The 27,399-nt window shown below is 39.7% G+C and overlaps 1 protein-coding gene across 2 annotated transcripts; it reads left to right on the top strand.

The window, feature by feature from the left end:
• The first annotated feature begins 623 nt into the window (after positions 1-623).
• On the top strand, positions 624-15,703 carry TMEM19 (transmembrane protein 19). Of its 2 annotated transcripts, XM_082664996.1 has the most exons (6): positions 624-1,300; positions 3,512-3,625; positions 10,952-11,089; positions 11,469-11,723; positions 12,723-12,932; positions 14,899-15,703. In XM_082664996.1, the coding sequence occupies exons 1-6, from the start codon at positions 1,171-1,173 to the stop codon at positions 15,063-15,065; spliced, it is 1,014 nt and encodes a 337-aa protein (XP_082521122.1). In that variant the 5' UTR covers positions 624-1,170; the 3' UTR covers positions 15,066-15,703. The 2 variants fall into 2 exon arrangements, with proteins under 2 accessions (XP_082521122.1, XP_082521123.1); XM_082664997.1 differs by lacking the exon at positions 3,512-3,625.
• The last annotated feature ends 11,696 nt before the right edge of the window (positions 15,704-27,399 follow it).

A 27,399-nucleotide genomic window follows, 5' to 3' on the forward strand; every position in this document is an offset into this window, starting at 1 on the left:
GATTCATTTGTTTAAGGTGACAAGCCGTTCTGCTTTCTAAGTGAATTGACTGAATGCACAGACTTTAAATAGGAGAGGTGCGGGAACAATTTCCACAATGTTCCACATAATAATTACTTGAGAATTCAATAGCAGGAACTATGTCGAGCTATCTTTACATTTCCAGCGGCTAACAGTGTCCAGCACCTTACAGATGCTGTTTTTAAGTGATCTTCTCAGTCATAAAATTCCCTTTCCACAGCCCAATATATCCCCCACCTCAAAGAAGTCCGTAATATTGTATGCCATGAACTGTTCACAGACGAAAAAGCATTCGAATCTGATGCTTGACATGGTCTACTGGGTCTAAATTCACTTGCTTTCATTCCTCTATGCTGTTACTGCCTTGGTGGTGGTTTCACTTTTCAGCGTTTGGGTATGTCCTCAAACACAAGACTTTTATAGGTGTTCCAAGGGTCCAGACTCTAAAGAGCATTACAAACGTACCAGGGCCCTGCCGACGGCAGTCCTCGCTTGGTCCTCTGGACCTTGGAGCCGCCCTTTAAACGCTCACGTAAGCGAGGCGACGCCCACGGGTGGCCGCGGCGCAGGCGCGCAGGAGGCGAGCCACGGGACGCTGACAAGCGGCGAGGAGCGAGCTGAGCTCCAGGGTCCTCGGCCCTGGCCGCCTGGACCCGGCCTCTAGGGCTGCGCGGGCGGCCGTCGAGAGTGACCGCACTCCGTCACTCGGGGCTCGCCACCGGGACACCCCAAATTCCGGCACCGCGCCTCGCCTCTCTGCATTTGCCGACCCCTAGCGTCAGCGCGTAGGCGGGCGGTGGGGGCGGAGCTCGCCCTCCCGGGCCGCTGATTGGCTGCTTCCGCTTCCCTTTCACCTTCCCGGTTGCGAAGTTCAGGTGTGAAGGGACCGCGGTCTGCGAGCCCGCCGCTGTCTGAGAGGTTGCGGTTTGCTCTCGCAGGGAGGCGTTAATCTCGCTCAGGCTTCTGCGGCAGCGCCCCACCAGCCCAGTTTCCAGAAATAGTTTGGGTTTATATTATTTTCTCGGACGGTGGAAGATGTTGGCATTTATGTTCGCCTCTACACGAATGTTTTGCTGGCAACTTAAATGACTATTTTTCTCAGAAACGCGAGATATTTCCCCCCCCCAGGTGTTCATACTGTTATTTTTCATGACAGATCTTGACCACAATACATACAAAAAATACATAGAGATGATAACTAATATAGTTATATTGAGTCTGATCATTTGCATTTCTTTAGCTTTCTGGATTATGTCTATGACTGCAAGCACCTATTATGGTGAGTATAAATGTTCTAAATTGTCTTTCTATAACCTAATCGGTGAAATTTAGAAAGTACCATTGTGAACGCCAAAACTCATATCTTCTGAATGGTTATAAACTGTTGTGTTTACTTAATTTCCACGGCCTGATTTGCATTTACTAACATGGAAATATGCAGTGCCTTGAACGTTTTAAAAGCTTTTAGTAAATGCTGCTTGTCATAATACTAGTTATACCGGTTCCAAAATGTCTTTTATTTCATGTAATTATTACATCTAGCTTGGTGAAAAATAAGTGAGGTTAAACATAATTTTGCAAAGCAATTTTAGTGATGCTTTTAATAAGAATATTAGTAAGGAAGTTTATCAGTTTCATGTGTCCTGTAAAAAATAAAAAGTAAAATGATGATACAATGTTTAGATTTGGAAGATTTGTCTGCTGTTTGGTCACTGCAAAAGAACAGACTTGTTTTAAAGGCTGAAGCCAATTTGCATAAATATGAGGTACTCTGAACTCAAATCTTTTTTGCGGTACGCGGGCCTCTCACTGTTGTGGCCCCTCCCGTTGCGGAGCACAGGCTCCGGACGCGCAGGCTCAGCGGCCATGGCTCACGGGCCCAGCTGCTCCGCGGCATGGGGGATCTTCCCGGACCGGGGCATGAACCCGTATCCCCTGCATCAGCAGGTGGACTCTCAACCACTGCGCCACCAGGGAAGCCCTCAAATCTTTAAGATTTTGAAACTGCCTTAGAGCATAAGTATGCCTTTGTACAAACTTCATTGGTACCCCTTTATAAAAACAATACCGTTCAGTTCAAAGGAAAAGTGAAAAACAGAGTGAGAAAGTAAACTCTTATAAATGGTTTTATCATAAATGATTACCTTTTTAGACCTTAGTCCTTTTGCAAAAAAACATGTGAATAATCGAGTGCGTGTTCTCCAGGTTACACGTGCTTTCAAGGCTGTTCGTTCATAATGATTCCCAGTAGGGGATGAGGGCTCGGGTAGGAGAGGTATGTGAGAAGATTCTCCTTAATGCCAGTATTAACTATGACTTGAACTACATAGAATAAATCAGGATTTGTAAATTGAAGTGACCCCTTGGGGCCAGGCACCTGATGCAGATAAGTGAAGCTCTCCAAGGCTTTACTGTGCATATTAAGCACATGGGAACAGTTTACACTTCTAGAAATAGGATTTTCCCAATTTTTTTTTTAACATTTCACCCTCTTTGTGTTGCATTTTCCAATTTTTGATAGAAACCTGGGCACAAGCAATAGTTCACACTTTTCTTTACTATAATCACTCAGCCTTGGTGTTTAAGAGTCTGTCAGGAATGGCGGGGACTTTAAATGGGAAAGCCATGACCTGTCTAAAGGAGGTGACTTCTCTACCTGTAGTCAATTCTGCCACGTGGGCCTGAACTTCCAGTTTTTAAAAACAGAAAACAAGAATCTGGATTTTTATACGAAATTTCCTAAACTTTAAATATTGATTCAAACTGAAAAAAATTATGCTAGCTAAACAAAACATCTGTGAGCTGGATGCAACCTTTGGAAAAATCAGTTGCTAACCTTTGCGTCCTGAGTTGTGTAGCCTGTGGGAGGATTTAAAAAAATCTCTGTGAAAGGTAGAGAGAGGAATAATTGGATCCTGTTAAGAAAGGTATTTGTTCTATACAGTTCTTGAGAATGAATACATGCCTCCTTTCCAAAAAAATAAAGAACCAGAGCTTCATTTCAGATCTCCAAATATCTATCAAATACCCATTATTATAAATAGTTGTAAATGGTTCTCTAAACTTGGACAGGACTTATTTGGTCATTCCGCACTAGGATTGTCTCTCTGAAAATATATAATTCTCAACATGAATATTTTACTTTGGTGGCTTTATCTCAGTTTCTCTACTTACCACAGTATTTTAATCCAGAATGCAGTTATCAAAACTTGCAGCTGGGCTTCCCTGGTGGTGTAGTGGTTGAGAGTCCGCCTGCCGATGCAGGGGACGCTGGTTCGTGCCCCGGTCCGGGAAGATCCCACATGCCGCGGAGTGGCTGGGCCCGTGAGCCATAGTCGCTGAGCTTGCGCGTCCGGAGCCTGTGCTCCGCAACGGGAGAGGCCAAGACAGTGAGAGGCCCGCGTACCGAAAAAAAAACAAAAAAACTTGCAGCCAAAGGTAACCTGTGCAGGCTTCATACAATTTGTGCTCTACCTTTATAATTTTTCAGGTAACTTACAGCCTATTTCTCCTTGGCGTTGGCTGTTTTCAGTTTTTGTTCCCGTTTTGATCGTCTCTAATGGCTTTAAAAAGAAAAGTCTAAATCATAGTGGGGCTTTAGGAGGTATGTTTTTCTTCTGAATGTTTAACCATATAATAAGTGCTTGCTTATATAATTTAAACTCGTGTTTTCTAAATTCTGAATATATGAGCCTATGAATCACAATGTTGCATATTTTAGACAATGATAAAGTAATGCATTACTCAACTTTACTATTCTGTCAAAATTTCAGATACTAACATACCCTTTTAGTGTGATGTACAAATTGAACCTTGTAATTGATAACAACTAGATTAGTAGGATAGACTTTTGAGGACCTTGGTTATTCTGCTCCTGAGTTGGTTTAAATTTTCTGCTAGCGGAAACATTGGAACATTTTTCCTCAAGGTAAAATAGAGGAGCCATTGAGAAGAATAGCACTTGGAAATTGCTGTTAATAGCCTGAGGCAGAGTAGTCCCAACTGAGTATTCTTGATTCATTCTTCAGAGTTGAGATGGGGACAGGCCATTTATTTATTCTTCTAGCAAATATTTGTTGAGCAGTTACTGTGTGCCACTCTTCTAGAAACTGGGGATATAGCTGATTTCAGATTTTATGGAACTTTTATTCTTTAGTACAGATAGATAATAAACAAGTAAAATACATAAAACTTTTAATATAACGATAAAGTTTATGAGAAAAATATTAAAGATAATAAAGTGTGTATATTGGGGAATGTGGGGCATTCTTCTGTGGATAGGGTCTGGATTAACCTTTCTTCTAAAGAGGTTGCTTTGAACTGGGACCTGAAGAAGTCAGAAATGAGAAGATCTGAGAGAAGCATGTTCCGCTGACAGACAAGTAGAAAGGCCCTGACATGTTCAAGCCTGGCTTGTTCAGGTGTGAGAATAAGGCTCATTTGACTGGAAAATAGGAAGAAAAGGAAAAGTAGAGTAAGGTAAAGTTGAAGAAGTGGGTAAGGGCCAGATAATACAGGGCTTATCAAGACACAGTAAAGATTTTATCCCAAACTAGAATCCCCCCTGCCTTGAACCAGGGGATTGATGGGATCTGATCTGACTTTGGGATTTTCATATCCTACCAGTGTTATAAGCCCCAAGACATGAGGATTCCCCACCACCACCACCACCAAATACTTCCTGTAGGCTGAGATCACTACAGGATAAGGATTATTTAGAACTGGCAGGTCTTGAAGCTGCCTACCTAGCCTTCAAAATGCTGATAATCATTAGCCCTAATGCACTGTAGAGACACCCTATCCCCTCTGTGTTCACATACAGCAGATGTTTCATGAAGTTTTATAAACTAGAGCAGGCCTTCACGGAGGCAATATAGCCTGATAAGTAAAAGAACAAGCACTAGAATCAGGCAGGATGAGTTTGAGTAATAGTTATGGCTTTGGAAAAGTCACGTAACCTCTCTGTACCTCAGTTTTCAGAGAAATGGGTTTTTAATATCTAACCTAGAAATTAACACAACATTGTAAATCAACTATACTTCAATTTTTTAAAATTTCAAAAAATAAATAAATGCTTCCTGTGCATAAAAAAAATTTAACCTAGAGAAGGACAAATCATGAAAGTAATAAAGCTTAAACTTCATGGCATTTCATTTACGATGGTACCTTTCAAGGTTCTAGGAAGAGCCCTAGCAGTGTGCTCTCATGGTCTTCTTGTTTTGTAAATTTTACAGAGGTAAAAGATATTTTTGTGCTTTTTTTTAAAAAGAGGGCCCCCAATTTATAAGCATCAGGACCCACAAAATCTTGATCCACCCCTGATTTCATTCTTAGGATTGCAGTAAGAATTAAGTGAGATAATTACTATAAAGTTTTTAGCTCAGAGCCTAGCACATAGCCAACATGTATAGGGTGCTTTTTATTATTAGGCACAGTTCTTCAGAATCATGCTCATTTTCCTTCTTCATAATTGAGATACATTGTTCAAGTTCTGTTGAGAAATTGAGAAATCTGTTGTTAGCACTTTGAAAGTAATTACTCATTTATAACAAATAATTTGAGCAATCTCTATTTGAATATAACAATATAGAGTTATGCTTTGCTAAAAATGTCCTTTCTCAGGTAGCCTTGCCTTGGTTTTCATTGTTCTTGACCTGTGGGAAGAAGCGTCAAGTTCTTCTTGAAGTACTGTCTTCCTTTGGCTTCCATGCTGTATATGATCCTGTTTCTCCTCTTACTTTTCTGATCTCCACTTTTTTTTCTTTCCTACTACCATTTCCTTTTCTGCCTCCTGGCCCTTTGGCCTCTACTCCTCTCCTACCTGGCTTGATTTAGAATTAGAAGATGTAGGGACTTCCCTGGTGTTCCAGTGGTTAAGACTTCGCCTTCCAGTGCAGGGGGAGCAGGTTGGATCCCTGGTCGGGGAGCTAAGATCCCACATGCCTTGTGGCCAAAAAACCAAAACATAAAACAGAAGCAATATTATAACAAATTCAGTAAAGACTTTTAAAAAAAGAATTAAAAGATATATATTTGAATTGTAGCATTGCCATCTGCTATCTTTGTGAACTTGTCCATGTCACGTAACTCCTCAGAGACTCACTTTCTTCATCTCCTATGAAATAGGTCCTTATGGGCTTATTGGTGAGGCTCAAACAAGATAACGTGTGGGACAACATATCTTTTTAAACTATAAAGTATTATACAATAAACTCCCCAAAGACACAGAGTGTATCATATTCTTCTGTGTCCTAAGCATTTTTGAATAGCGCTACATGCTCTTACAATAGTGCTTAGGAAATATATGTAGATTGATTTTAAAACCACTACCCTTTTCCTAGTCATTGCATTCTGTGAAATTTTGGTATCTTTTTTGTTTGGAGCTTTTTTTTTTCCTTAAGGACAAAAAACTGTAATGTTGATTCAAGGTATATCATAGTACTTGGGAATACTGTCCTGAAGTATAACTGCAAGTCACTTAAACTTTGTGTTATAATTTTCCCACCCATCAAATTAGAGGGAATAATATTATCTATAGCATTGACTTATCATGAGGAGTCATACGTGTAAAATGCTTAGCACAGGACCTGGCACTCATAAAATAGCAACATGTATTTTATAAATGTTAGTATTGTTTTCCTTCCACAACTACTATTACAGTCATAGGAATTTTACTAAGGTTTGCCATACCATGTCTTTAGTGTGCTTGGGATTGAGAAGAGTTTCAGAACTTCCTCAGGATCTGGGTATTTAGAGTCCTCTGTGACACAGGAACATATACCTCAGTGTTGAAGGAAGAGGGGAGGGGTTGAGGCATTGCTTAGGGTGGACACTGAAGTGAAGGGCTCTTGTCTCCTTGAGAGAAAGAATGCTTCTAGAATAAGGAGAGGATCACATGAGGGGTTATGTGAGAATGTACTTGTAAACTGTAAAGCACTGTGCAGGTGATTTGCTCCAAGAAAGTGTTGTCTAGTCTAGTTTTTCAGTGTGTTCCTTTGAACATGTCTGTGTGGACAGTTTGTCATCAGTCTCTTGGCTTGACAAGTTTAAATTTAATTTCACTTGCCAAGACGCTTAGGCTTAATGGTTTCCCATTTTTTTTTATTCATTCATTCAACAAATATTTAGTAAGGGTCCCCTGTATGCCAGACATTGTTCTGGGCACTGAAGACTTAGTAATGAACAAAATAGATAAAAATCCCACTGTCAGAGGAGACAGATGATAAGTAAGATGGGTTTGAGGCATTTAATCCCCAGAAGGAGATGCTGTAAGTGTAATGGAAGTGCACAGCCAATGAGGTGTTGTCAGGAAGGGCCGGTGGTTGTGCTCTGTGTGTTCTCACAAGGATGGCCTTACCTCTTTGGTTATCATAATTCGGGTCTGGCGTTCAGTCTTTTGAAATAGAAACCTCATTCTATCAGGTACCCAGAGTTGATTAGAGCCAAGAAAACTGGTTTATGTTGCCATTGTTATAAGAGACTAATATATGAGCCAGAATGCTACTTTATTAATCTGATAAAATATAGAACTGCTGGGCCAACTGGAATACAAACATCACTGTTCAGACATGTCCAGTTCTTGCAGTCAGACCACTTGAGAAGTCAGATTGTAATGAGAAGGTTGCTTTGGCAGAGTACAGAGTCTGAGAAACAGTCAGTAATGCAAATCCACAGGTCAAACAGTCCTGTCCCTTATATAGTATTTACGTCTGCCAACCTCTGGTTCTCTTGGCCTTCATATTCAGTATTTTGGGCTAACCAGCCTTCTTTTGATTCCCATAGTCTTTCTCTAGGCAAATTACTTATAATATAATTGATTAGGTTTGAGTTTATTAAGTTATAAAATTCCAGTCCTACCTTTCCCTTTCCTGTCTCCCAGATATTATTCCCAGGTCCCCTTGGTTGGAATTTTGGGTAACTCTACTCCCACTATCAAAGACATTTGTAGACAGTGTTGTTTTACTTCCCTAGATGGCATCTGCCAGTTATAGAATTTACCTGTTTTAAGCTCAGAAGGCAGCCATAATTCTTGAGTCTTCACAGTCTTTGGGAGCATCCGATTGTTATGCAAATTAACTCCTTAGCACGGACGATTAAAGATGATAGAGGTGGGTTGAAGAGGTGGAAAAGACACCAAGTGGAGTTAGCAGTTACTAATCTAAAAGTTGTCGTAACTGGGAGATGCAAAAAGTTCTAAGATATTTTTTAGACTACATAAAAGAAATCATTCCTTCAAAGCACATTAGCTTCAATTTATTTCCTCATTCCGAACCTGTCATCAACTTGAACACTGATCACTTCATGTGATATTTTGAGGTGTTTGAAGTAAAAAGGATGTAGATTCCTTTTTGTAGCATATCAGTGTAGGTTTTTTTAGGGCCATCTCACTTTGGGTGTGCTTAAGACTGTGGAACAAATTGTTAACAGTGACTGACCATAGAGAAGGGATGGGAGTGGCGGTGGTGAGGGAAGGAGGCACTTTGACTTCTGTATGTTTTGGCTTTCCCCTCCAATACCCATGTAGTAATTTTGTAATAAGTTTAAAAACAATTGAAAAAACTTAAAGGTTGGGTAACATAATAATATTCATCTTTGTTATTATAATAATAACACAATTGCAATAATAATGATGTTCTTGTTGAGGTTTTGCCACTGTAACTGCCATTATTGCCAATGATATTAGATAACATTTATTACGGGCCTCTTACATGCTGGGTTTATAATAAGCATATTATAAAAATTATCTCATTTAACTTTTCACATCAAGCCAGTGAGGTAGGAATTATTCTTCTTCTTAATACACCAATGAGAAATTGAGGCTTAAAGTTAGGTAACATCTAGTCATGCAGAAGTAAGTGGAAGAGTCAAGATTTTAACTCGAGACTGTTCAGCTCCAGAGCTGAAGCACTTTATTTTACTTTATACAGCATTATAGCGATTTCTTGCACTCTCAATAAAAAAGTACTAAACATAAGTAAAATGCCAATAACCGAGTATCTCTGGATGGATCAATCAGTCAGGATGGAGCTAACCAATAGAAAATTTCCTATTGCTACAGAAATAGGAACCTGGTCCCTTGTTCTATTATTTAATACTTATTTATTAAATACATGGTAACTTATTTAATAATTATTTAATATCTATTCTGTTACTTAGTAGAACTTTGCTTATTGTGTTATTTAATAAAAATAAATCTTAATATAGCAAAACTCAATCTATTTATCTTAAGAGTTCCAGAGAGCAGAAATTGTCAACCATGAACCCCATGGTTGCCACTCTTGGGTGCCACTGATCTGAGTACTCAGTGGCAGACTAGCACATTCTCTCCCTGAAAGAAGGAAGATAAAATTGTCAAAAGTGTGCTTGAAAGTTCAAAATCACATATAGAGAATGCTACCTTTTGTGTAAGGAAGAAGGAAAAATAAGAAAACATGCATATATCTGCTTATCTTCATAAAAGAAAACACAGGAATGATAAACTGGAGAACAATGATGTTGAATACATACAAAGAATGGAAAGAGAGCAAAATATAGAGGGAGGGGCAGAAGGGACATGGGAGGAAGTGACACCTCTCTAAATATACCTTTTTGTATAAGTGTGACTTTTAAAAGCATGTTTAAGAATATCAGTGAAGTTGGGAAGGGGGGGATCTAAAACTGAAAGCAAACTAAAACAGATGAACCCAACTGTATTTTAAATGAATACTATAAGCTCACTGAAGGGAGAAAAAGAAAAAGAGTAACTTATGGACCCAGTATTTAACTATATTCTTTATTCCTTCAGTCTGGGGTTACAGGAAGGGGAGAATTACAAATTACTATTTTTAGTAGGTTTGTTTTTGTTGTAGTATGGGTGAAGCAATTCTAAAACAGTTTTTTAGATGTAATAGAGATTGAGCAGATGAGTGAAATTGTCATTGTTGTTTGAGGCCAGAGTTCTAACTAAAGAAAAAGGCATACAAATATGGAATGGGGAAAAGCAAGAGAGAACCTGTGGAGATAGATTGGAACTGGAGTTACGGGTGTGATCTTGTGATTCCCCAAATATTTATGTGTATGTGTATATACATATGTATGTTCCCATATATAAGCATGCATATATATGCATGTGTGTATATTTGTATGTGTGTGTATTCACTTGCTTTGTCCACAAAAAGCAAATATACTAGAACACACCATAAGCCTAGATTTTGACCTCTGCCCTCCATTCCCCACTGTAATGAACCAGAGCTCCTCAGAGAAACGGCTGCTTCCAGGGCTGGGGCAAGGTAGGTCTAAGATGAGCCTTGAGCATTTTGTTATGCCCAAAAGAAAAGAAATGCTAAAAAAAAAAAAAAAAGAGGGAGAGAGGGAGATCATGTCACAAGAATGCTGTCTTGAGCTCGTCTATCTTGTCTGATATTAGTATAGCCACTGCTGCTCTCTTTTGGTCACTTATTTGCATGGATTATCTTTTTCAATCCTTTTACTTTCAGACTATTTGTGTCTTTGGATATAAAGTGAGTCTCTTGTAGACAGCATATAGTTGGACCACATATTTTTATACATTTTGCCAATCTCCATCTTTTGATTGGATCATTTAACCCATTTACATTTAAAATAATTACTAATAAGGGGAGACTTACTTCTGTCATGTCGGAATTTGTTTTCTATATACCTTTCTCTCCCAGATTTACTCTTGGATGCTCTATTTATTGAATTTTCCTTGTAAAGTAGAAAAACATCCCAGGCTATGGGGGGAAAATGTAAAAAATAGAAACTTGAAAGACCCTATACTGTTTGGTAATATCTTAGTTGGTAAAAATGTAAAGGTATGGGAAATGAACATTTCCAGTTATAATATGAAAATAACTGAAAAAAATCATTCTTTTTTTCACAGCATTAATGTATGGACTAAGTGTAATTTTGTGTATATATGTGTTTCTTTCAGGGCTCGTGGTTGGATTTATCCTAACCGTTGCAAATTTCAGCTTTTTCACCTCTTTGCTGATGTTTTTTCTTTCTTCCTCAAGACTCACTAAATGGAGGGGAGAAACAAAGAAACGTCTAGATTCAGAATACAAGGAAGGTAGAATGAATTATGTTTAACGTTACTTAAAATAGGAACTTTTATTTCATCTTAACATATCATAAGCTTTTAATCAGAACATGTTTAGACTATTGAAACGTAAATTTTATGAGAATTACTTTAGTAGTAGCCTGATATAGTTTATTATTACTTTACTACAATAGCAAATAACAGCAGAATTGTAGAAATACTGAAGTCTATCATTCATTATTCTAAAACAATATAGAATGTGGGCAAAGTTACCATCCCACTTTTAGTCATTTTTGAAATTTTAGTCATTTTTCTTTTAAGTTTTGAAATGTAAGTTCCTAAAAATGCATGATTTTCCTCCTGAGGAGAAAACATTTTTTGTCCTTTTCATTCCCTTGTTTGTTCCTAGGTGGGCAGAGGAATTGGATTCAGGTATTCTGTAATGGAGCTGTGCCCACAGAGCTGGCCCTGCTATACATGATAGAAAATGGCCCTGGGGAAATCCCAATAGATTTTTCCAAGCAGCACACTGCTTCTTGGATGTGTTTGTCTCTCTTGGCTGCACTGGCCTGCTCTGCTGGAGACACATGGGCTTCAGAAGTTGGCACTGTTCTGAGTAAAAGCCCACCGAGGCTGATAACAACCTGGGAGAAAGTTCCAGTAGGTGAGTCTTTATTTAAGTTTCTTTAAAAAACAAAAATGGGGAGACGCAAGAGGGAAGAGATATGGGAACATATGTATATGTATAACTGATTCACTTTGTTATAAAGCAGAAACTAACACACCATTGTAAAGCAATTATACTACAATAAGGATGTTAAAAAAAATGAACAAAAAGCCTCTTGATTTATTGTGTTTCTTATTTAAAAGCCTTTTAAGAATTTCAGTTTGTCTCCTTAATTGGAAAATCGCTATAGGATATTAAATCGGTGATAATAAATAATATTTGCAGGAAGTGTTAGTAATTCCTAGATAAATGATATAGAAACATAGAGATTGGCCCACAGGCTTATCAGTGGGAAAGGGAAAGGAAGGAAATGATACAGTATTTCTTGGGAGCCTGTTAGGTGGTTAGTGCTTCAATGTATATCTCATTTCCCCATTATCATTATCAACTACTACTACTACTAGTACTGCTACTAGTACTTTATCATTGTCTCCTCCTCCTTCCTCTCATTTTCCTTCTTTTCCCCTTCATCATCATCATCATCATAATAACAGTTAACATATTTGAGTACCTACTATGTGCAAAGCAGTGTTCTAACTGCTCTCCATGGATTACTGTTTACTCTTAATAACCATGTGAATTGGTCCTTTTATTATTTACATCTTACAAATGAGTAAACTAAGGCATAGAGAAGTTAGGTAACTTAGTTAAGTAACTTAGTTACTTCACCACAGTAACCAGACTTGGAAATGACAGGACTAAGATTGAAACCAGGCAGTCTAGCTCTACTAAACTATTCCACATCACTGCTTAGAATGTCAGGAGTTACTGAGGAGAAAAGCCTGTTTTCTAAGTAGGATGGTCTTTGGATTGCATCAAAGTGAACCCTTTCTTTAAATTAGTCTTGATTAGATAGGTACCAAAATATTTTGCTTTTTTTGACTTTATGTGTTTGCTGATTGTTAACCAGATGATTTTATCCATGTTCTTCTTTAGGGACCAACGGAGGAGTTACGATGGTGGGCCTTGCCTCCAGTCTCCTTGGAGGGACTTTTGTGGGCATTGCATACTTCCTCACGCAGTTGGTTTTTGTTAGTGATTTAGACATTTCTGCTCCTCAGTGGCCAATTATTGCATTTGGGGGTCTGGCTGGATTACTAGGATCAATTGTGGATTCGTATTTAGGAGCTACCATGCAATTTAGTGGTAAGAACATTACCTTATTGTTGTAACTTATTGGTGTATTAAAGGAATGGGAACTCAGCCATGCACACTGGTGGCAGGGCCTAGCTGCTACAAAGAAGGTATGTTTTAGACAACACTCATGTTTATGGGCAAAAAATTCGAGGACTGTATTTTTGACTAATTGTATAATAAGTTATTTTAGTTTCTTTTCTGTGGAAAGTGTAGAGCATTACAACAAGGATTTTTAATGTAGGGTTGTTTTTTTCACCCATGCTGTTGACTGTTAAATGCAGTAGTCTGATCATGACACTGAATAAATGTGTCCTTAAAAAAAATGGAGGGACTTCCCTGGTGGTCCAGTGGTAAAGAATCCGCCTTACAGTGCAGGGGATGCAGGTTCAATCCCTGATCAGGGAACTAAGATCTCACATGCCGTGGGGCAACTAAGCCCACGTGCCATGACTGCTGAGCTCGCACGCGTGCGTGCCACAAACTACAGAGCTCTAGTGCCCTGGAGCCTGCACGCCACGACTAGAGAAGAGAAAACCCACACGCCACAGCTAGAGAGAAGCCCGCGCACCACAACGAAAAGCCTGCGTGCTGCAACTAAGTCCCTACGCAGCCAAAAATAAATAAATAAATAAATCTTTAAAAAAAGAAAGAAATGGGGAAGAAATATGGAAAAGGAAAAAAAAGAGATGTGATAATAAAAACAATTGCCAAGGCACAGGTTGTTGGGGGACCCAGAATGAAAGAGCAAAGTCTCCTCTACCATTTTGAATTTCTCATTCTTTTGTGTCAAATTGATTGAAAGAGAATTACTCCTACAGAGCAGTGAGTAGAAGCTATGCAGGGAAGATAGGATAGTGCAGGAGATAGATGCTTTTGCTTATGGGACTTTACCTAATCCCACAGGCGCAGAATTTTGGAGTCAGATCATTATAATGTCCCTCCTTCCATTTATTTTCCGAGTCCATTTGAGAAATAATTATTCTAATAATCTGACTCTACACATATGATGTACTTTTCTACTGTGACATCATGTTTGCTATCCTCCCCACTGAGTTTTTAGTCCCACTCAAGATATATGAGAGAGCCCGTTTTCTCCAGAATTTTCTGTGCTTTGCATCTAAGGCTCTCCTGTCATGTCAGTGTACTGACATGTTCTGTTAGGTGTGTATTTGCTCCACCCTCTAACCAACCACGTTTTCTCCTTTGATTCATCCAGTGAAGAGGCTAGACATCTGGAGAATGGTTCGCTGAATACAGTGCTCCCAATTCTCTTCATGTCCCAAGATAATCAACTTGTCCTTCCACTCCCCTTTCCACCATCAGAACATTTGTTCTCTCAGGTTCATTAGTCTTATCTAGATGCTGAGGAGGAAGCAATCTGATTTTAATTTATACTAAAGGGTTAGTAACCATATATGCACACGCACGTGCACACACACACACACCCCCCCATTATACGTTTTTGTAAAGAGCCTAGGTTTTATTCTAAACTGGGCTCTAACTGGGAAGTTTCTGATCATATTGAGTGGGTTGGGGAAAAAAATGTGGGCTGGGGAGCAGATTAGATTCATCTTTGTGTGCCTTCTTTGTGTAGGCACCTTGCTACTCCTGGGTATCCATTGTAGAGGCTCCTATTCTCAGGAGTCTCACAGGTTGGTTCTAGGAGGGGAGCCACTGGGAAGGCAAGCCCTGTCTGCCAGTTTCATGCCATCTCTGCTTTTCAGTTTCTCCCTTCTACTTTGGAAAGAATTCCAGCATTGTTGAGAGAGCAGCATTGAGGTGTATTGAAACCCATTTATTCAAAGAGACCTTTTGTAATCATGGGTTCTGTATCACTCATCATATACGTTATCCTCTAAAGTCATTTTACGAATGGCTGAGAATCTTTGAAAGATTATCTCCTTTGGAGGAGAAAGCTAATTTTTTTTTCAAGTCATTTGGATTTTCCACCTCACTTGCTTCTTTTTCATTGCAGGTTTGGATGAAAGCACTGGCATGGTGGTCAGCAGCCCAGCGAATGAGGTGAAGTACATAGCAGGGAAACCCATTCTTGATAACAATGCCGTGAATCTGTTTTCTTCTGTCCTTGTCGCCCTCTTGCTCCCAACAGCAGCTGCTTGGGGTTTTTGGCCCAGACAGTGAATTTTATTTCATTTACTAAAGTTAAAACTTCGGTAAATTCAGCTAAATTTGCAATTCCAAGTCTCATCCCAAGAAGAGTAATTGTAATGACAAAGCAGAAAGGCCAGCTTCTCCTCTATTCCATTACAATGGAACTCCACGTTTTTCCTCTCTCTGAACTCCATTGTAACAACTAATATCTTTTTGGTGAAAGACAAGGCTCATAGAATTTATGCATATTTTTCTTCTGCTGAATGGAACTTGAGCCGTGAAACTATAATGTCCCTATATATTGAACTGAAAGTTCCTGCATGGTAGATATAAATTTTATTTTGTTTGTTTAAATCAGTAAAGAGACTAAAAATAATAAAAGTTTTAAATGGCTCAGTTGTGGCAGAGAAATGTCACCATGCCAATTATCCAAATGTTGTATCTGTTTTAAGTATTTAAACCGATGTGTGTGGAAGCCTGAATAAGTGTAGTATCCTGGACTTCTCCCATTACTTGCCATTTATTATTGTAAAAAGTGTGGAGTTGGGGCGGCTGGGCCCGTGAGCCATGGCCGCTGAGCCTGCACGTCCGGAGCCTGTGCTCCGCAACGGGAGAGGCCACAACAGTGAGAGGCCCGCGTACCGCCAAAAAAAAGATGAATGAAACAAGGACTGTGCCATCCATGTGCGATGAGAGGGGAAGACAAATGTATGTAACTAGCATGTTGAACAAATATGACATGTGGTCTGTGATTTTTCAAAGTGACTTTATTTTTTTCAAAGTGACTTTATTTTTATCTTCTACTGGCCCTTTAAACTTCCCATAACCTTATATAAAAACTCCAGCAAGCCATGAACATTTCTTCTTATTCTTAGAAACAGGTAGGAGAACAGGTGAACTGTGAAAGAGCAAAGAACCGTGTTCCCCTTTCCCACTGCAGGCTTCCAGCTAAAGCAGGTCCAGGGTGAGGGTTGGGATTTGGGTTTTTTTGGCTTTTGTTTTTTAACCCAGGTTTGGCTATTCTAAATGCTGAATTGAGACTTTCAATAAACTAAAATTTTGCTGATGCTGGTTGACTGTTTGCCCCCCAAATTCATATGTTGAAATCCTAACCCCCCAACGTGATGGTGTTAGGAGATGGGGGCCTTTGGGAGGTGATTAGGTCATGAGGTGGAGCCCTCATGAATGGGATCAGTGTTTTATAAAAGAAACCCCAGAGAGCTCACTTGTCCTCTCCACCACGTGAGGACACTTGAGAAAATGGCCATCTGCAACCCAGAAGAGGGCCCTCACAGAATCTGACCTTGCTAGCACCCTGATCTTGGACTTCTAGCCTCCAGAACTGTGAGAAATAAATGTCTGTTGCTTATAAGTCACCCAGTCTCTGGTATTTTTGTTATAGCAGTCGGAACAGACTAAGACACTGCTGTAGAAGTGGGAAGGGAGATAGAGGCAGGAAGAAGATAAATCTGTAATGATACTTTTGCCTCTCCAGGCATGGCAGATGGCAAAAGCTGGTGATATTGGATGAGTCTGGTGTAGAAGGTTAAAATTGGTATTGGCTTGGGGGTGCTTTTGTGGGCTATTTGGAGGTTTCCTGCTGAGCCCCTCTTTTACAGTTCTTACACCAGCAGATGCATCTCTAGTTCAAATGGTTGCTTGCATCAGTTATCTATTAACGCAGACCACCCCAAAACTTAGTGGCTTACAGCAAAAACTATTTTCTCAGTTTGTGGCTGGCTGTTTGGGTTGGGCTCAGCTGGGCAATTCGATTTTACGTGATGTCAGCTGGGCTCACTCACCCATGTTTGCAGTCAGTTGACAGGTCCGCTGGGGGGCTAGTTTTGATGGCCTCATGTGTACGACTGACACCTTGATGCTGACTCTTGGCTGGGCTTATGTGACCCATCTGTCATCCTCCAGTAGGCTTCTTGATGACACAGGCGTTCCAAGAAGGATAAAGTAGGGGCTGCAAGTTCTCTCAAGGCCTAGCCTTAGAAGTCTCATGATATCATTTCTGCGGCAATTATTGGCCCAAAATGTTAAAAGGCTACTTAGATTCAAGGGGTGGGGAAATGTACTCCACCTCATCGTGGAAAGAGTAGTAGAGTCACACTGTAAAGGAGAAAGGTGACAGATGTGATGCACTGGGGGCCATTATTCTAACAAACTACCACTGTTACTTCTCAGCTCCTGGACATCTAGCCTCTTTCCGCTGTGGTGTTCTCACCTCTCAGGTAACTGTATTGGATAGGATTCAAGACAACCTCATGATAAGGTTTCACCAGGTGAACTTCATGTGCTCCATGGGGAAAATCCCTTGCTTTGACAACCTCTGAAAGTGCTAGCCAATCTCAGTGCAATCTCTGGCTTTACCATCAAAGAGGAGTCAGGCACTTTCTTGCCCCCTGGAGTCACAGGTAGGAGTCAGCCCCCAGGATGAATGTTGGCTTTAACTTTCTCAGGCATGAGTCAGGCACGGGCCATCTCTCTCTCTCTCAACTAAACGAAACACTCTCCAAAGGTGCACTTGAAGTTTCATCCCCAGGTTGGGGACTCACAGCCCGGCTACCACTCTCTCTAAAGAAACTGTTCACTACTCTCCTCACAGAAGCTTTCTCTTCTCTGGCCCCATTTTATAACTCGGGTCTGGCTGAGGAGTCTAGGAGTTATGCAACAGGTTGTCAGGTTCTCTATGGAAGGGTGTGTGTGTTATCCTTACTTTAGTCTCCTGATGTCAATCATAGTAGCATCTCCATCAAAACCAGGCAGTTAGAATCATTTGCATCCTAGCACCATGTGTTCACATATGTTACGATGTGTGGCTAGTGTATAGCAAGAGTATGACAAAGGCAGTGAGAACCCTGCCACTAGCTGCTTGGGTGATGTGGGAACACCTGGCAGAGAACATTAAGTGGGACATTACAAGATGAGTAAAAGTTTGCCAAGTCAAGATGGTGGGGACTCCCTCCCAGAGGGTATGACAACACATCCAAATACTGAATTGCAAAGGGTGTGATATTTTTGAGGGGAAAAAAAAGTTCTCTGTGACTAGAGATTAGGTAGAGGGAAGTTGTATGAAATGAGACTAGAGAGGTAGTTTGAGATCCATTTGTAGAGGGCCCTAATACTAGCTATATGACCTTGGGGCAAAACATAGTCTTTCTGTATGGAAAATGGGGTTAATAGGCATACTTCATTTTCACATATTGTTGATATCAAATCAGTCATGTGAGTGAAAAGCCTTTGAAGAAATCATGTGTTGTAGGCAGAATAATGGTCCCCAGAAGATGTCCATGTCCCAATCTTTGGAGCTTGTGGCAACCATACCTGGCAAAGGAGGCTTGCAGACGTGATTAAGCTTAAGAACCTTGAGGTCGGGAGATTATCCTGGATTATCCTGGTGGATCCAGTCTCCTCACATGCTTCCTCAAAAGTGGAAAACCTTTCCTGGCTGTGATCAGAGAAAGAGATGTGACAACAGAAGGAGGGTCAGAGAGATGCCGGTTTTGAAGATGGATGAAGGAGGCCACAAGCCAAGGAATGTGGGCAGCCTCTAGAAGCTGGAAAAGGCAAGGAAACGTGTTCTTCCCTAGAGCCTCCAGAAAGGAAGGTGGCCCTGCTGACACCTTGATTTTACGACTTCTGACCTTCGGAACCGTAAGGTAATAAATCTGTGTTGTTTTAAGTCACTAAGTTTGTGGTAATTTTTTCAGCAGCCACAGAACTAATAGACCATGTCAGCTTTGAAAGACAGCATAATGCAGCACAGGCTTGGAGCTAGACTGTCTGGGTTCAAATCCTAGCTCTGCCACTCACTAGCTCCATGACCCTGTTTACTTAACCTCTCTGTGTCTCAGATTCTTCATCCATAAAATGGGGCTATTGTTGCTGTGAGGATCAAATGAGTTCAGTCTTCTGACATACCTAGCACAGTCTCTAGCATATAATATGCAGTCTGTAAATGTTATCATTACTAGTTGACACATCTAAAGTGCCATGCAAATGCAAGTTGCTTCTACTTTTATATTTGGTATTATTGTTATTATTCTATGAAAAAGATAACTCCCAATATTATATGAATGAACTGGATTCATGTAATTCATTTTGCAAGAGAGAAGAAAAGTATATTTTTTTACATTAAAATATATTAACCAAAACCTCATTCTTAAACTTTTGGGATGATTTTTCTCCTAATGAGATAATGGGTGCCTAAGAGTAAGTACAAGTCTCCCTATGCTGTTTAGACTTATTAAGGTTATTTCCCTACTCATGCTTCATGCATCTGGGCCATCTGGACTATTAATAGTCCCAGAATATATCCTATGCTTTTCGATATCTCCATGTTATTCCACACATTCTTACTAGAGGGTTCTAGCTTCTGTTCTGGCAGGAATTTCACTGGCATCTGTGAGAAGACATATGTACTTCCACATGATAAATTAGATTCTTGAGTGATAGGATTATGGAAAATAACCTCTGTGTCCACTTTCCAAATTCCTTTACTCTTTTACTTAATTTCCACCTCATATCCCACCCCCACATTCCTACCTTTAGAGCCTTTGAGGGAAGAGACAAGAGCTATTACAAAAAGTAGGAGGTGCTGTCTAAATATCCAGATCACCATGGTCCCTGCTGGGCTTCCATCTGGTAGAAGAAGAGAAACATCAACTCGCTTGAGAGGAAATGTCTTTGAGCCATCTTTGTGTCATACTTGCTGTCCCACTTTCCTTAAGAACTGGATGGCTCTCACCAATTTTTACATAATGACAGGTTAAAATGTGCTCCTGTAAGATTTTTCTCACTGCCCACCTCCCACCACCACATTTTTGTGTTCCCAGTTATAATCAGGGTTGCTAAGATGACTTAGTGTGCAATTCATAATGCAGCCTTCACACGACACAAATGCTCTTATAATTAGCACTGTAAAACAAAAGAAGCGATACACTTTTACACAAAGGAATTGGAAGCTTGTTACACAAAACAGTTTGGTTTTAGTTTTTCAACTTCTAAGTTTGGGATTTTCAAACACATACAAAGTAAACAGAATAATATAATGAGCCCTGGTATATCCATCTCCCAGCTTCAACAATTATTGACATTCTACCATTCCTGTTTCATCTATACTGCCACTCACTCCCAGTCTTCACCTGATTTTTTTCTTATGGTTCTATTTTTTGAAGTAAGTCTTTCTACATTGGAACACAAATATTTTTAACTGTATAACTTTGACAAATGATACACCCATGTGAAGCACACCCTTTCAAGATATAGAACATTTCCATCACCCCAGAAATCCCCTTGTGTCGTTTCCTGTCAATTCTTCCTCTTCCCAGGGGTAATAACCATAAAGTAGTTTTGCCTGTTCTAGAACATCATACAAATTGCATACAGTGTGTACTCTTGTGTCTGGCTTTTTTTTTTTTTCATTATAAGGTCTGAGGTTTATCTATATGGTTACATATAGGTAATTTCTTCTCGTCGCTAAAAAGCATTCCATTGTATGATGTCATAAACAACCTCTAAGATGGCCCCTGGTTTAGTCCCCTTTCATATTGAATAGAGTTGGCCTGTATTATCAATAGGATATGGAAGAAATGATAGTATGTGACTTCTGAGGCTAGTTCATAAAAGACATCACAGCTTCTACCTTGCTTTCTTTTGGATCACTCATTTCTGGGGAAAGCCAGCCTTCCTGTCACAAAAACACTTAAGCAAGCAGTGGAGAAGCCCACATGGAGAGAAATTGAGAGCTCTTGTCAACAACCAGCACCATGTGAAGTAAATCCTCCAGTACTCTTCAAGCCTTCAGCCTGGCCAAAATTTTGGCTGCAATTTCATAGGGACTCCACCTAACTAAGATGCTCCTGAATTCCTGACCCACAGAAACCATGTTCTTGAGAGATGTTGGTCTGTAGTTTTCCTTTCTGGTTGGGTATTAGGGTAACGCTACCCTCATCGAGTAAGCTAGGAAGTGTTCCCTCTGCTTCTATTTTTTTTTGTAACAGATTATAGAGAACTGGTATCTTTTGTTCCTTAAATGCTTGGTAAAGTTCACCAGTGAAACCGTCTGGGCCTGGTGCTTTCTATTTTGGAAGATTATTAATTATTGATTCAATTTCCTAAATAGATGACCTATTCAGATTATTTCTCCTTGTGTGAGTTTTAGTAGATTGTGTCTTACAAGGAATTGGTCCATTTCATCTAAGTTATCAAATTTGTGGAAATAAGAGTTGTTTATAATATTCCTCTATTATCCTTTTAGTGTCTATGAGATTGGTAGTGATGGTACCTCTTTCCTTTGTGTTATTAGTAAAAGTCTTTCCCCATGTCAAAAGCTAGAGGAGGCTGGAGTTGGGTATTTCCCCATCCCCAGGAGGGTTAGGCTTGGTGAAATCGCAGTCACTTAGGTTCTAGTAAAATAGTTTTCCTTGAGGGACAACCTTGGTAAGGAAAACTGAAAGCTCTGGGCATATTTTAAATGGTTACTTTTCTCTTCCCCCTGGAGGGATTTTCTCTGATCTTTACAGTGAGAATTTGGTATGGCTCTTGGAGGTAAAATTCAGGAAAGTATGGGGTTTCCCTAATCCGGGGCCCCCTAGGAGTTTTTAACTCTCAGGCAGTCTACACTGAGCTTCCAGCAGTTTGTTAATTACAGTTTAAAGTTTTTCTATTTATATTGGCTCCGGCTGCTGGCTTTTGCTCCTGGGCTGCTGCTCCCTGTTAGCTGTGATTCTCTGTATCCACCTGTCTGTCTCTCCAGTTTTGGGGGAAGTAGTTTGCCCTGTGACCTTGGTTCTTTGATAAATCAAAGAAGAGTTGTAGATTCTATTAGTTCAGCTTTTTCCTTGTTGTCAGATGAGAAACTTGAATCCACCAATGTGGTTTTAACCCTTATGTTAACCATTTACAAACTGTGTGATAAGACTAATTTTCTTTTTTAATTAATTTATTTATGTATTTATTTTTGGCTGCGTTGGGTCTCTGTTGCTGCGTGCGGGCTTTCTCTAGTTGTGGCGAACAGGGGCTACTCTTCGTTGTGGTGCACGGGCTTCTCATTGCGGTGGCATCTCTTGTTGTGGAGCATGGGCTCTAGGCGCACGGGCTTCAGTAATTGTGGCACATGGGCTCAGTAGTTGTGGCTTACGGGCTCTAGAGCACAGGCTCAGTTGCTCCGCGGCACGTGGGATCTTCCCGGACCAGGGCTCGAACCTGTGTCCCCTGAATTGGCAGGCAGATTCTTAACCACTACGCCACCAGGGAAGCCCAAGCCTAATTTTCTTATCTGTGAATAGTTACTTTGCAAAGTTGCAAAGAGATTTGGAGTTCATGTATGCAAAGCACTTGTAGAGGAATTTAATGACTGGTAGCTTTATTACTGATTGATGGTACACTTTTCTGAGGAACTGGGCACGTTCCAAATAGTAATCCAGTCTGAACTAAAGATTAACAAACTTTCGAAACAATTAAGCCTTTAGTCACTTCTGCTTTCACTTGAAAACTGAAACTCAGTTCAGTTTCCAGTATCTTCTAGTACTCACTTTACATTATTGTACAGTAAAAATTGTTTTTCTCAATGATGACTGAATTAAACTTTCATTCATTCCATATATCTAAATTACTTTCTTGATTCTCTTGTTTTATATCTGCAGCAGCAAATCACTTAATGCTAGAAAGTTCACTGGACTGAGAAATGGGAGAAATGAGACCAAATCCTAATTCTAGCACTAATTAGCTGAATGATTTTGGGCAAGTCACTTAAATGCTTGAGTGTCAATTTCTTTATCCAAACCACAACCTATTCGAAATGGACGATCAAAAACTCCTTTCAGGACTAAATTTCATTTATTAAATATTTATTCATGAGCTATTGGTTGTACAGATCTTCCTTGACTTATGATGGGGTTACATCCTGATGTACCCAATGAATACTGAAAATATCATAAGTTAAAATGCATTTAATACACCTAACCTACCAAACATCATAGCTTAGCCTGGCTTACCTTAAACGTGCTCAGAACACTGACATCAACCTACAGTTGGGCAAAATCATCTAACACAAAGCCTGTTTTATAATAAAGTGTTGAATAGCTCATGTAATTTATTGAATACTGTACTGAAAGTGAAAAAACAGAATGGTTATCTGGGTACAGAATGGCTGTGTCGGTTGTCTACCCTCACAGTCGTGTAGCTGACTGGGAGCTTCAGCTCACTGCCACTGCCCAGCAACACGAAAGAGTATCCTACTTCATATCGCTAGCCTGGGAAAAGATCAAAATTCAAGGTTCGAAGTATGATTTCTACAGAATGTGTATCACTTTTGCACCATCGTAAAGTAGAAAAATTGTAAGTCGAACCATCGTAAATCAGGGACCGTCTGTATTGTACAGTATTAAGCATAAAGCATTGAGACAAGGAAGTAGGACAAAATAAACATAAAGCTTATAGTCTAGCTAGGAGTTTAGGCCTTAAGCCAATAATCCCACCAGTAAATACGTAATTACACATTGTGATAGGTGTTGTGAAGAAAACTATAATGTTGGTGAATGATTACAACAACGGGACCTAGAAGGACTGATTGTATTGGAAAGTCAAGAAATATTTTTCTGAGGAAATGATATTAGGCAATGGCCAGGTTAAAGAAAAGGCGCGGGGTGGGGGGGCGCAGGGTGGGGAGTAGAGAGCATTCCTGAAACAAGAAACAGCCAGCAGAAAAGCCCTGAGGCAGAAAAGAGCTTGGCCTGTTAAAGGAGGACAAAGGTGTCTGGCCAGGCTGGAACATAGTGAACAGTGGGGAGAATGATTCAAGGAGGATGGGTCGAGCCCCCAGCAGATAGGGACTGGACCTCCATAGAGCCTTGCCTTGTCAGACTTTGGATTCTATCTCAATGCAATGGAAAATGACTGCAAAGTTTTTCCAAATTTCCGTGATTCTGAAATTTAGCCTTACTCTGTAGTCCTCTCTCTAAGATCTGTATTCTGCAGAGCAAAAGAATCTGAGGAAACTCATTTGCAATGACTAATACATGAGGAGATCAATCTACAAACACTGAATTTTCTTTGGTGTAGGAGTTAAGGAGTTGGCTGCAGAGTGAAATCACCTGGGAAGTTTTGAAAACTCCTATTGCCTTGTTTCTCCTATGGAGAGATTTGATCTAACTAGCCTGGGGTACAGCAAGAGAGTTTCTAAAAGATTCTCTGTGATTCAGATGTGCAGCCAAAACTGAGTACAATTGAAAGGGAAAGCTAAAAAGCTCAGAGTTTTAACAGTTCTTGTTCACCACATATGCATCTATTTTCAGAAGGAACTTTTAAAAACAACCCATATGCTTGCCAGGAACTGTTCTCAGTACTTCACAAAAGTAGACTCATGATTCTCACAATAAGCCCATAAGAATACTCATAATTTTCCCCATTGGATAAATAAGGAAATTGAAACATAGAGTGTGAATAATTTGCCCAAGACCACATCACTAGTAAACAGCAGAGCTGGTATTTGAGCTGAGGCAGTCTGGCTTCAAAGTACACATTCTTACCTGCTTTGTTGTAAGACCTCTGTGGAGTAAAAGAGGTGACAACCTGCCTGCTTTCTACACCGCCAGTGTCAACTGAAAGAAAAACACACAACTTAAAAGTTGTAGGTTAAGTTTTATTCAGGGCCTCACTGAGGACTATAGACTGGGAAATAGTCTCTCAGTAGCTCTGAGGAATTACTCCAAAGAGGTAGGGGAGTGTGTATATATATATATATATATACACACATACATATATATATGTGTGTGTGTGTGTATATATGTGTGTGTGTGTATATATATATATATATGAATTTTTTTGGCTGGGAAATATATGTGGTTACACATAATAAGATTACTGCTAATCACAAAGAACTCTCAAGTTCTAGAGAGAGGAAAGGAAACACATTCAAGAGAGAAAAAGACCTAATTTTGTAAATTAAAAAGCCTCCCAGAATTCCAGGGCAGGCTGAATTGATAGAAAAGACACATGCACAATCTGGTAAAATTCCTGAACTCTAAAGAACAAATATTATTTGCTACCATTTAGAAAGAACAAGCTGCTGAAAAAAAGAATCACCTTTGCATTGGACTTCTTATCTGTAACACTAGTAGCTTCAAGGCAGTAGATTAGCATCTTTACAGAGAGAAAAAGCAAGATTCTTTACCTAGCTATGATACAATTAATCTGTCAAGTGAAAGAACGATCTTTGAGAATGTGCAATAACTCAGAGAGTAGATCATTCCCATGCCTCATCTAGAAAAATATTAAAGAAAAGACAACAAATTAATGGGCACAAATGCTTCAAAATAGTGAGAAACAGAATGAGCAATACACATTGCTATGTATATGCAGAGTTACATGTAAATAGAAAAGGATAGATTGGGCATGTGTAAAGTAAATTTGTAATAGAAAAACTTGAAAGGAAACTCTAAGAATCTAGAAGTCAAAATATGAAACTCTCAAAATCTAAGAGGGTTAGTGGAAGAAGAGAGGAATTAAAAACTTCTAAGACCTCATGGACAGAGGGAAGAAGGAGGAGAGTGAAATTATTCTAAAGACCTTAACATATTGGTAAAGAGAAGTAGAGGAGAAACAGAGAACCAATTTAGCTCCACTGCTAAGATGGAACCTCTGAGATCTCTACTGAATGACCCATTTATTCAGCGAGGTGTGTTCACTCTGTCTGATGGGCACTAGAATGATCCCAAGTCTTGTGTGAGCCCTAGGAATTTTCTTGCATCACAGCTCCTCTGTAAATATTCCCTCCTCAGCAGTTGTTCTTTGCCTCACCTCATGGAGTTTTACCTTTCACACACAAGACTGGAATTTAGTCTGAAAGAATCAAGGAGGGACATCTGTGAAAAACTTCTGGAGTTCTTTTTCTAGTACCTTTCTCTCCTATTCACTGTCCCACACATTTTAGCTGTCTTGGCATCCCTGAACTTTAATCTCTATCTTCTCATCTTAATGAGACTTTCCTGCACTGTGATGAAAATTGTCCTTAGGGAGAAAGCCAGGGCATTCCTAGTGCTCACCTACTTTGTTTCCCTTTGCTGAAAGATCGCAGTCCTGTGCTGCCTGTTGTCCAGTTGTTTCATATTTCCCCCCTACTTTTCTTTTCTTTTTCTTTTTTTTTTTTTTTTTGCGGTACGCGGGCCTCTCACTGTTGTGGCCTCTCCCGTTGCGGAGCACAGGCTCCAGACGCGCAGTCCTAGATATGTCTCCGGACATATCAGTCCTAGGTGCATATGCACCTAACAACAGAGCTTCCAAATACATGAAACAAAAACTGACAGAACTGAAAGGAGAGTTAGACAAATCCACAACTGGAGTTGGAGATTTCAACATAGAAGTAGTAGACAGAAAATCAATAAAGATAGAGAAGATCAAAATAACCCTACCAATTCACTTGACCTAGTTGACATTTATTAAAAACTTGACCCAGCAATAGCAGAATACACATTCCTTTCAAATACACATAGAATGTTCACTGAGGACCAGATTCCTGGTCATGAGACAGATTTAAACAAATTTAAGGAATAAAATCGTACAAAGTATGTTCTCAAACCATAATAGTTAAGTTTATAAATCAATAGCAGAAAGATATATGGCAATTCCTCCAATATTTGGAAATTAAATGACATTTTAAAATAACTATCCATTTTCTATTGCTGCTATAACAAATTATCACAATTTTATTGGCTTAAAACAAAACAAATTCATTATCTTACAGTTCTATAGGTTAAGACATCCAACATGGGTCTCACTGGGCTAAAATAAAGGTGTTGAAAGGGCTATGTCCCTTCTAGAGGATCTAGGGAAGAGTGTGTTTCTTTGCTTTTCCTGGCTTGCAGAGACCACCTGCATTCCCTAGTTCATGATTCCCTTCCTACATCTTCAAAGTTGGTAAAGGTGGATCATATCACCCTGACCTTGTTTTTGTCATCACATCCTTTCTGTTTCCTGCTTGCACTTTTAAGGATCGTTGTGGTTACATTGGGCCCCCCTGGATAATCCAGGATAATCTCACTATTTTAAGGTCAGATGATTAGCAACATTAATTCCATCTGCAACTTTGATTCCCCTTTGTCATGTAACCTAACATATTCACAGGTTCCGGGAATTAGGATATAGACATTTTGGGGTTGAAGAGAGGGAGAAGAGGGACATAATTGCGCCTGCCACAATTACCCATGGGTCAAAGAAGAAATCCCAAGGGAAACGATAAAATACATATAGATATATAGTTTTTAACAGAATGAAAATGAAAATATTCAGTGTTAAAATTTATGGATGCAGCTATTATAAACACTTAAATAGAAAAGAATAAAAATCTCAAACCAGTAAT

Source organism: Grampus griseus (genome assembly GCF_964374135.1).
Source record: "Grampus griseus genome assembly, chromosome: 11".
Taxonomy (NCBI): Eukaryota; Metazoa; Chordata; class Mammalia; order Artiodactyla; family Delphinidae; genus Grampus; species Grampus griseus.

Coding starts and splice junctions, on each gene's coding strand:
- TMEM19 (XM_082664996.1), top strand. CDS start 1,171: ATGACAGATCTTGACCACAATACATACAAAAAATACATAGAGATGATA. Junction 3,626..10,951: donor TCATAGTGGGGCTTTAGGAG/GTATGTTTTTCT, acceptor TGTTTCTTTCAG/GGCTCGTGGTTGGATTTATC. Junction 11,090..11,468: donor AGATTCAGAATACAAGGAAG/GTAGAATGAATT, acceptor GTTTGTTCCTAG/GTGGGCAGAGGAATTGGATT.